This window comes from Typopeltis vanoorti, chromosome 23 (assembly GCF_054136105.1).
Source record: "Typopeltis vanoorti isolate ZY-2024b chromosome 23, IOZ_Tvanoo_1.0, whole genome shotgun sequence".
Taxonomy (NCBI): domain Eukaryota; kingdom Metazoa; phylum Arthropoda; class Arachnida; order Uropygi; family Thelyphonidae; genus Typopeltis; species Typopeltis vanoorti.
Window position 1 is genome coordinate 83,673,401 of NC_143571.1, and position 12,103 is coordinate 83,685,503.

General features: G+C 34.3%; 1 protein-coding gene across 1 annotated transcript in view; it reads left to right on the plus strand.

The window, feature by feature from the left end:
• The window catches only part of LOC150094041 (protein turtle-like), a 138,016-nt gene that overhangs the window by 106,876 nt on the left and 19,037 nt on the right, over positions 1-12,103 (plus strand). Inside the window, exons 9-11 of the mRNA XM_090412941.1 lie at positions 4,765-4,890; positions 10,551-10,581; positions 11,546-11,649. Coding sequence (XP_090269067.1) covers positions 4,765-4,890; positions 10,551-10,581; positions 11,546-11,649 — 261 coding nt within the window. The remainder of the gene's footprint in view (positions 1-4,764; positions 4,891-10,550; positions 10,582-11,545; positions 11,650-12,103) is intronic.

Consider the following 12,103-nt stretch of genomic DNA (forward strand, 5'->3'; position numbering starts at 1 on the left):
AGTAATTGTTTTCACCGTCAGATGAATTATAATTCATCTTACAGTGACGGTGAGTGCTGAGCACGTTAGTGATGTGCTCAGCATAAAAGTACAATCTCCGACTCGCATATGTTTTCCTTTTCAAACACAAATTGAGGGCCAAAATAAGTTTCTAAGGTCACCTTTATTTGTGACCGCTAGGTTAATTAAAGTAAGCTTATCCTCTTGAAGTGCTAAAAATCATCGACTCTAGAGATGAATCGAAACTTCATTTATGCCAAGAAGTACGAGTACGAAGTACTCGAATAAATCGTCGATGATCAAGTGAGAGGGTATCGTCTTTCAGGACTTAACTCTTCGCGTGTTTCTTTCTTTCAAATTCCTGCTTTCTGATTTAATCTTCGGTACTGAACATGCTCAGGCTTTTCCCCATGGTTGACAATTTCCGCATGAAGAATTCACCCGTCAATGGATTACAGTCAATGGATGCGCTCCTGGCTTCGTCACATATGCTGTTTCAAAAGCACCGATAACTTCCTGGTATGTTTATTTCTCATGATATACAGATGCTGATTCAAAAATTAAAAACTAAATGAGTTATGTAGTTCGAAAGTTGTAACAGATTCGATATCTAATATTAGTGCGATTGTCTAGAATTGGAGGAAAGACCAAAACGACTCTCTTATTTGTAAAGAGTACATTAGCTCATTGGTGTCTTGTCCAATTTTTATGCATAAAACATCGCTGAATACGTGGTCTAAGATGCTCTGTGGGTAAAGAGACGCAAACTACACGCTTTGGAGCGTATGGACCTAATTGTCGCAGATGTTTTGCTACAAGACGTCGAGATATCCGCGTCACTGTGCTAAAATGGATCAGGTTTGAATGCTGATGCGTTGATGGTTTGAAACTCTGTCCAGAGCCTGGATACAATGCTATGTGAGATTCCAAACTTTCTTTGCAATATCGATAATTTTGCTGCCTTCTTCATGCTTTCCAATAAATCTTCCCTGCGTGAAATCATCTAGATGATGTCTTTGGGATATTACGAGACATCCCAGTTTACAACTTTACTTCTTCACGAAAATAACTTCCTTCAAACACAATTCGTTAGCGCTGCCTTTTGCCTTTTATTCTGTTAAGTGCTACCACGTGACCCCTTTGCGCCTGATTCGAAAATTTGAATGTGTACCCACTTTCTACTCGAAATCGTCTGTTATGCAAATTGATACAATTTTATTCGGATGAAATTGCGGTTGTAATCTTCAGAAATAGTGTTCATCCTTAAGTTTTGAATGTACAGTGTACTACACCCCTTGAGGGTACATGTCAGGAATTTGATGATGATGAGTGTACATTGAGTTTTTCAGTAAGATACCTAACTCTAGTTTTGTAATATTACTTCAAAAGCAAGTTGCCAAACAATTCAATGTTTCTATTGAATTGTTGAATGTTGAATAGGATGGGTCAGATTAGTTGGAATGAATTATGATCGCAGATTTTATGGTTGTGAGACCAGTATATTATGACTGCTAATTTGTGTGCGTGCGTGTGTGCATGTTTTTCTTGCTGGTTTGTTCGTTCGTTTGACGAATGAAAATCCCATTGCTATGCGAAGAGTGATCTTGTGATTGTTTTTTTTTTGTTTACTAAAGGGGATTCAAACCCAGATTTTTATAACCAAATGACTTTCTTACGATTACACTGTAGAGGTTCAAACTCTTCAGATTTTTTTTTAAATTTTTGTTCCTTCAGATATGTCAGTTTAATTTTAATAACCTCTGGGATTGATTAAAAGGCAGAACAGAAAAATTAAAGTAATCATTTATGCTACAAAGCTGTTTTTCATGATTTTTGATCCTTGAGTTAACGTCACTAAACACTTGACCAAATTGCCTAAAGCTTTGTCTTTGAATCATCATATATACCTATAATCCCATGTAATATATTAAATATATAATAATATATAAAAATTATGTATATTGAACTATTTATATTTACATTAAATGGATTGTGAATAATAAAATTCAGGATAAGGCTAAGCCTAAGGTAATTCGTGGTAGTCTTTGTCAGTGGCATCGTGATCAGATTTAAGTTGCAACTGACCTAAATAAAATGAAATAGATTGTCTAATTCCTTTTTCATCACAAAGAAAGTAGGCAAAACTCTTTTTACATGTTTAGTATTCCGCGCCTTTTCGTTCGATGGCATCTTGCAAGATAATGAGGGCTTTCTAGTACTAGTCGCGTGAATATCAGCTTAACTGAAATAGAAATCTTGCGTTCCAGCCAATTTTCATTTGGATACACAAGTTCTAATATAATATTCACGCCTATTAGGATGTTGTTCCAGAATTCCCTTTCTGCAGGAATCATATTCTACACTGCACTCATTGAATGAATTCATTTCACTTTGGCAACCCTAATTAACAGATTAGCTATGCTTGTTAAATTTGATCAGAAGCGATAATTTATGTGAATTCATTTGAATTAATGTAAGTTAACGGTGGTTCTCATCATTTACATTACACATACTTACCAAACCACAGACATTCGTCCGATTAATATAAACCATCTCTGTAATCTACCAGTAGCACCTCCCTCTCTCTCCAGAATGTTATTGCATTTGCAGTTCCTAAGAAACTATTCTTAAAGAATTTTTTGACTGCATTGCCCACCAGTAGTCGAAGCCAATATTGTAATATTAATACATATCGAACGCTAAAAAGCTGAGTTGTGGAATTGTAGAAATTATTTGTAAGAGTCCATAATTGTACGGAATGTAGAAAAATATTATACAAAATTATCGAAAAACTTAGAAATAAAGATTTATAAGTAAAATATAAATCATGTTATTATTTCTAAGACAAATAAAAATAAATGCTACTCGTCAATAATATAATGGCAATATACATGACATAAAACTTACTTCTCAAACGATTAAATAATCTTTGTTTTTATAGATCCTGAAAGATTTGATTTTTATGGTGTTGATTTAATTTAAATACAGTATACTTTCCATATTTCAAGTAGTCATTGATAAATAGCACACAGAAAGATGAGTTATGTTTTCGAGTAAGTTGGGAGATTAGGAGGTAGATGATTGTCATTGCCCGGTGTGACACTATCGCCACTCTTATTGGAGACTTGGAGTGGCTTAGAAAGTTCCATATTTTTGGTCTTTAGATCAGGGTTTCCGAAGTTTGCAAAAATAAATGAAACATACACTATATATATATATATATATATATATATATATATATATATATATATATATATATATATATATATATATATATATATATATATATATATATATATATATATATATTTATATTTTTTTTAAGTCCTTAAAAGGACTGGCTTAAAGGGGCGAAGCAAGAATGCTTTTCATATTCCCCGCTATCTGTAGAGGACAGTGTAGGGATAAGGTGTTATTGTGCTATTAAAGCTCTAATCATGGCAGGAGGGTAACAGCAATAGCCGTGCCTCAGTTAGAACTTCATTGGCTACAGCATTGCCATCCATTACCCTACAAGGGTATTAATCACCGCATCTCACCACCCTATATATACATATATATATATACATATATACATGTATATATATACGAGGGACATCCAGAAAGTAAGTTCCGTTTATATATATTTTTGCTGCAGCGCTACGATCGCAATGGTGCGCATGCGTGCTGAGTTTGTTGATTCCTTAGCAAGGCGTTGGTGCCAATGTCAGACATTCTCGCAGTGCGTATGCTTCTTGGTGTGTGTGTGTGTGTGTGTGTGTGTGTGTGTGTGTGTGTGTGTGTGTGTGTGTGTGTGTGTGTGTGTGTGTGTGTGTGTGTGTGTGTGTGTGTGTGTGTGTGTGTGTGTGTTTATAATGTCTAAGAAAATCGAATCGCCCGCCGCATGTGAAATTAGGTCAGTTATCCGTTTCTTGAATGAGAAGAACGTTAAAGCAGCTGATATTCATCCGCAAATTATTGCGGTTTATGAAGAACACGCAATGAGTGATTCAATGGTACGAAGATGGGTTAGACTTTTTTTTTTGCTGGTAGACTTCTTGGGTCAAAGCTCAACAATCAAGGCAAGTATCTACTGCCAAACCCTTAAGAAACTGCGTCGTGCGATCCAGAATAAACGACGTGGCATGCCTACCAGGAGCGTTATTTTGATTCATGATAACGTCCGCCCACGCACGGCCGGCGTAACACAACAACTTCTCGCCACCTTCAGCTTGGAACAATTCCATCATCCCCCATATAGTCCTGACTATATGGGGGATGATGGAATATTTCATGTTCCAAAATCTGAAATCTTTCCTTGGTTGCCAGCGGTTTCAAGACGACGATGAGATCAAAGCAGCAGTCAACACCCACGTATTTGTGTCCCTGGCGGCAACCTTTTTCGACGAAGGTATACAACTCTTGGTGTCTCGTTATGATAAGTGCCTGAACAATGGCGGAAATTATGTAGTATTTAATAATGTATATAATAAATATATATTTTGTAATTATCTTCCACTTTTATTTAATCAAGTGAACAAACGCTCTTCCAAGATGAACTGGGCTTAATGAGAGAAATAGTCCTCCTTAACCGGAGACTCACTGTTTAATGGGTAGAAAAACTTGCTGGGCTGATCATCATCACATAGTACATTACTCGCCATAAAAATTTTGCTTTGTAAAGAACAGTGGTGAAATGAATATTCGAGCAATGGCAATTTATTTTTCGATAACATATGCCAAGTGGTTTTGGTAGCTCATGCCAAGCTTTATTTTTGTTTTTAGGTATGCAGGGTATAATCATTATCAGGCCTGTTCTCGGATTACTAATCGGCGTAGTTATAGCATTGGTTATAATAGCCATTGTAATAGTCATTTCAATGAAAATCAAAAAGAAGCGGAAACAGAAAGGTAAGCACTGTTTATTTAAATATCATAATATAATATTGTTTATTATATTATATTATTTTGTTTAGGGAAGCTTTCATACGCCCTAGACAATTTTGTTTTGCGTTTTCTTTCTTTCTTTTTAAATTTAATTTTTTTTAATAAAAAGATAAAATAAACACAATGCTGCTTTTATAGTTAATTCTATGGTTGTATATTACATATAGAATGCTCGATTTGTCACACCCGTTTTGTATACGAATATTCTTCAAATTGAAAGTCTAATCAGCAGCAATTTTACTTACTTTGTTAAAACTACGTAATTGTCTTCTAACCTATACTGTATATCACAGGCAAACCCGATTTCAGTACTTGCTTAGAACTAGAAAGTTCTTGCAGCGTGAATGAACAGAAAATCTATTATCACGTGTCTTCTATATCCTTCATGTGCTATTAAATGGGAAATAAAATGTATTGAAATCCATTGTAATTCCTACTACAACAGAACGATACTTCTCGAAATAACGTGTTGATTTCTTGAGAGAATTACGTAATTGATATACAAAGGCGTCCTCTGGTGTGAAAAGGTTATTTAGCAGGGAAACTTCTTAGCCTTAATTCAATACGGTTATCAGTGTACTAAAATCAGGAAAATGAGACATTTTTAGCTTTTTTCTTAATCGTTTATTTAAGCTTTATGCACCAACATTTAAATATTTACAAAAATACATATTTCAGAAGGCAAGTATCACTTTCAGTTCGAAGTCAAACAAAATGTTTGCTTGGAATTCTGAATGACACTGATCCTCTGCTGAATAACATACTAATGGAGATTATGTTAAATTACAAAAATACCTATTGCGTTGTTAGAATTATATCTTATTTTATATATCCAAGAGGATTGCAAGAATTAGAGAGAGAGAGAAAGAAAGAGAGATTACACCATAAAGAATATCAAGAACAGAAACTTTTTTACAAAATCTGTCATATGATGAAGAGATGATTATTCCAAATTAAAAAACTTGAAATTAAAAAACCTTTAATAGTATTGACTGTAGAAATAGATAGGGAGCACTTTCTTGTCTTAGAGGGCATGCACGCTGTCCTATACTTTATGAACCTGACGAATATCGCACCAAAAGCAACAGGCATTTCGCAAAACGTAAACTACATATACATTTGTGACTTCAGTTATGGAAAATAATAAATTTTAGATAAATATTATATCAAAAAAACATAGGAAAGGAAGAATACAACAAGTTTTGTTATAAAAGTTCAAATATTATGTCAAAAACATCTGGTATCTCTTCCAAAAAAGACCGCATGTAGTATTAGGTTATATGTATTTACAAATACAGGTACGAATTTAAGAAAAAGCTGAATTTGAGATTTGCGAAAGATAACGACTGGAAGAGAATTTTTTAAACATATTCTTTTTCATCTCAAATTATCTCAAATTTCAACTCAAATTTCTTCGACTTCAATTTTTTATATAGAAATATTTGCAAACTGCTGAAATATATCGAATCACTTAATAATTAATTTAATTTAAGGAATTAAATGCCAGGCATGTTTAGTATCAGAGAAAGTTGTTTTCATGTGACTCCTGCCAAGTGACAGCGTTAAGAATTATATTTATTTTTACTATGTTATTACATAGTCGGGAAACCCTAATCTAGAAACTAAACATGGAACTTATCTAAACCACTTCAGTCCCCAGCAATTAGGATAGGATCTTACAACGGGGAGATGAAATTCATCTACTATCTAAAGACAATCATAAATATTCATGCCCGAGACAGGATGAGAACCCGCAGCTTGTTGAATAATGAGCTCATATATATACCACTAGGTCAACCGTGGCGTTATTTTCTGACTATCATTATGAAATGAAAGCAGGGTCCTTTAATATAGTTCATTTCAGTGTAGCTGTTGGACTTTTCAGCGGAGAGAAGCATTGTATCTCTTCATACACATCAAATCTGGACATTGAGTCATTTCCAGATTTGAACTAAATGGCTTCAATCGGAAACCAATAAGCTATGGATTCGAATCCCAGTATGGGCTGTTTGTGAATTCCTTTAGGTGGTAGTGAATTCTCTCGATAAGATAAGAACCCTACTTATTGTAAGTTTGAAGTGGATTAATTGCCTAGAGTAGAGACCCTGATTTATTTAACCTTTAAGTCACCGAGTATACTAAAGAACAGTGTTGTGGTGAGATTCACATAAATCAAAATGCATCTTAACTTTCGTTCTTGTAATTTGAACATCGATTTCCTGAATGTGACCGAAGTGTTGAAACCGCTTTCTGTTCTCTATTTAATTTGTCACTCATTTGTATAAAGAAAGCATCAAACATTCGCTCAACAAAAAAGAATAATAATAGCAAAACAGACAAATCAGCCATTAGAGGACGACATGAAATTTCACACAAAATATACTGTCCTCATAACTGTTGCTTTTTTTCTCTGTAATTTGAAAAGAACAACAAATCCGATCTGCATACGCTTTCACATTAATCTTGGTCCGAAATGTATTCAGACATCTAGGAAGCACTCTGATCGTGATGTGCTTCATAATGGAGCCAATCTTCTTACTTCATCATCTCACCCCGTATATGTGGGATGAAGAGCGCTTAAAGTTTGACTTATAATATTACAGAAATAACCAGCAGAGATTCCCTTTAAGAGATTGCGTTTCTTTTTTTTTTTTAAGTCTGCATCGTGTGGCTCCAGTTACGAAGTTGTTTTCTGTAAAGCAAAGAATCCAGCGAAATAGAAACAAAAATTGCTTTTCTTAAGAGAATAAAATTTTTTTCGTCGTCTGTAAAGTCGTCGTTAAAATTCTGAGGGAATAAGCAACGAATATATAAGATTGAAACTTTTTCTATGACGTTTACGCTTACAAAAAAAAAAAAAAACATCAACTAGTTGCTGAACAAAGAATATAATCCGACAACTGGAACGTTCCCTGATATGCGTGCGTGTGTGTGTGTGTGTAGCACAACCATAAATGCTGAGTATAGTTACAGCTCGACGAGCATCGTAAGGACTAGCTCAAAGTCTTAAGGATGCCCGTATTAAGGAGACGTTTTTAACAGCGATAAAAAATCTAAATTCTATAAAAACGTACAAGGGAAAAGGACGCACATGCATTGCAAACAAATTGCTTTGACAGTTGCTAGTTTTGCAGTTCTTTGAAGTTAGGACAGCGGTATTTTTTTTAGGTCACTTTGTGATGAGTTTGGGGAAATAACCATCTTGACGACACTTCCTGAAAAACCAGTCGTGTCAAATGCATCTTTTTTTTATATTTCATAAAATCTTGAAAGGAAAGAAAGCAACCCCAAAAAACTTTTATTGGGGAAAATAAAGAAATAGAGGAATTTTTGATTTCTTAGTTAATAATTATTGTTACGTTAAAGCAACTAATAATAGAACACCGCAGTTTGATGTTTCTTGCGGCTGCAGTTAAGATGGAAAAAGTGAAATATTATACAACGCGCTTTACTAATTTTTCAGTGTTGAGGTGTATGAAGATCACAATCGAAATAATTGGTTTTAAGGGGCGTAGTCCTGCTCTGCTTGCCATTTTGCTTCGCTCTAAACTACTCAATAATAATTGAAAATCTTTTGCTCCTATGTTAAAATACAAAAATGTTATTAATTAAATGCTTTAAAATATTAAAATAATTAAAGTCGAAGTAAGTTGTTCTCTTTACTGGTGAGGATATTCTGTACATCCGGAATTGTTCACTTCTTTTAAAACCCTACCAACTAATCTCCATTTTAATGTTTTCAGTTTGTTCATGAAATCATTTTAATCATTCTCAAGAAATCATTTTAACTATCTTATTAATGATTAAGCGATACCTGAGACTGTGCGTGTGGCATGGAGATGGCATCAGTGCGGTGTTTACACTAGTCATATATAATGACAGTTTTGAACAACCGAGCCACATCTCGGTGAGTGTAGCGAGCGAATCTATCCTCACCGTGGTGATATAAAACATGTCTGTTCACAGCTGGAACAGAGCTCTTGAAACGCTGCCAAATATTCATGTGGCTTGTGAGAGTGTCTTAAGATTGACAACATTGCCGTGTGTGACTTAACATTTCATACTAACGGTTTCTGTTTCTCATGAGTCCCAAGATTTTCATCTGTTCCTTTAGATAAAAAAGAGAAAAAAATACAAAGAATATTATTTTCAGCAGGAGCACTAGATCGTTCACCCCCATATATGTAGGTATATTATACAGACACTACTTTGTAAATGAAATTTGCATCTTAACATTGGCGTAGGAAAAACGTTATTCACATTCCTATAATGATATTGAAGAAGTGTAAGTTGAGCTGTTAAAAATGCTTTCATCCATTTTTTTGAAAAATGTTTTCATTCCCTAGCCGAACTACAGTAACTGAAAATCAACAAATTCTATTGGCTTTGGGTGAAGGCACAGATAATAAGAGAAATGTGATTTGTAACTAAATAAGATATAAACACCTATATAGTAGCAAACTTAGCGACGTTAAGAAATTCTTCTATTTTGGATTAAGAACGTGTGGATCGTACATACTATTTTGCATCTTCTTCGTTTCCCTCAAGGAGCAATCTACGCACACAAGTTCTATAGTGCGGTAAAAGTAGAAGAGAATTTCACAAAAACTCATTATATTTTCAGCAAATTCGTGGCGCTCATGACATCTCATTAGAGATAGCACCCGGAGTTAATTTCCCTAAGGACTCATAAAATGGAGAATTTCTTATCTTAGAGCGTTGTTAGCTTAATTATGTTCTGCTCACACATACTGTGGCCTTTATACACCACAACTGATATTCCTTTCTTAAGCCGCTATATTTACTTAAACTTACGCACGTGTCTAAAAAGAATTTACTTGATCAATGAATTAAAAGCAATTCTTGTGTCTAGTAGTGCAATTTCCAAGACACATATTGCTTAATAAATACATTAATAGTTTAGCAGTAAAGTCTCGAATCGTTTTTAGGTTCAAATTATTTCCCATTTATTAAAAGGATATAGTCAATCCGCCCTAAGCTCCCTTAACAGAATATGTTTGCATTTATAATTTAAGGTGTTATGCGCATGTCTACTTAGTGAAACAGTTATGCGTATTATCAGTAACAATGATCTGCTTCATGTTTTCAATTAAAACACAGTCAGTTTTTTTTTTAAATTAACATTATCAGTCTGGAAGCACTTTCGTTAGGTGGTTTGCTCCACAAATAGGGAAATTTATTTTGGTCAATGTAATATATTAAATTTCTCCATTACGTGATAGATATATATACTGACTATATTCCCACGTTGGTGATAAAAGTCATTTTCAAATTAGATCACTGTAACGTATCCACTTGGCCTTCATTTCCTATTACTATCCGTGAGCAGGAGAGTATGGCAAGCTTAATCATTAGTGCTAACAAGTAAGTTAAAGCAACCGTCTGTTCTGTATCGGAGATAGTTGAAAATCTATCTTGCATCAAAATGATAATATTAATATAACAACGGGCGTTGAATGCAACATTCCATAAAGCAGTTAATATTATAATCTTGCATTGTATAGAAATATAAATAGAATTAGTATTTATTTTGAAAATATATTTTTTTTATTCATTACAATTTAATTGCTCCTATTCTTCCTTTTTTTTTTTTTTTTGTTTAGAATGTCAAAGAAGCAGCGGACCCACAGACAAGTAAGTTAACATTTACTTCTGTTTTTTATATTCAGATTAAAGTTAGTTGTTATATATATTTATTGACTCCTACAGTTCTTCTCGGTTTGATAGAGATTGGAAATCACTGTTGAATGAATCCCAGTATCATAAATGCCTGTGGGATTAATTCTCGATGATTTGTTACGGCTAAACTTATATGAGTTTGGTTTTGTGTTCAAGAATTCAATCGGTTGCAACACTCTGCATGTGGTCTGGAAAATTATCACGTTGGAAAGTATGCAATGAACAAATGTGCATAAGAATCACCTTTCCATTTAAAAATAAGCGAAACCAGCCCTGGTGAGAAATATGCGTTTTTTTACAGCTTTGAACTATCACAACTGTATGCTGTTTGCTTCACTCATTCGAGGTAATACAAACTCATGACACTGCCGCAACATAAATGCCTTTCCATTTCTAATTGAAATTCTTAACAACAACTCCTGTCCATAAGACAAATGTGGAGTATTCCGCCGACTTTCTCCGCCGTGTATTTCAGCAGAAAATAACTAATAAAATGGGTGATATAAACAATGAGCAGAACAATCAGCAATGCAAAGAATCCTAACATCATCTTGAGAATATTCAACGCGATAACATCGTATGAGTGGTCCTTGGTCCTAGTATAGAAGATCCTGGTGATCATCTGAAAAATGTCGTTACTAGGTGGGCAATATAACAGTTATATTGTTTGCAGGTATTCCATGCTAAAAGGCAAGGAAAGACCAACTTTACTCATCCTAAGTAAAATTATCTGAGTAATACTTAAAGGAGTTAATGTGATTTCTTTCCTGCTTATTTTGCTTGGGGTTACGATATAATTTTTACTATTTTCACTGAACTTTCTCTATCGTAATCTACCCAATTTCGTATGTGTAGAAATGTTATGTTCTGGTTTGCTTTCCGATTTGAAGAGTAACATTGTATTTATGTTGCATTGTAGATCTCAAACTCCATTGAAAAAAGATACGGACGATATGCCAGATGGAGAAGAAAAAGGACCAGATATAATACCAGCAAATATAATAAACAGAGCTTATTACACAGGTATGCGTATTTTTATGTATCTTCACAATTCTTTAGACTTATTTGAACTCACTCTCTATTCCATGAGGACAACATGGAGTGGACAAAATAATAATTATGACTAATAAGCAAGAGAATAATCTTGTAAAACAAATTGCAGCAAACTTTTGTGTGTGTGTGTGTGTGTGTGTGTGTATACACACGCCCAGTTTTTGTATTTATTATCGGTGCATAAGGCAGCCGAGATTTTCATTCCTTTCAGGGGAAGAGAAGCCCCCCCCTCTCCCATGATGAAATATTTGATGCGATTTCGAACGAGTAACTTTTAACATACCCTTCAGCTACTAAGACCGACTTCGATCATTTCAGCAACACACGACACTCAAACGACTGAAGATAAACATCGTTTGTATTGATATATGTGACCTTAAAGGTTGCACGCTTCCTCTGAGAAACGTATCCTCAGTTGATTGCT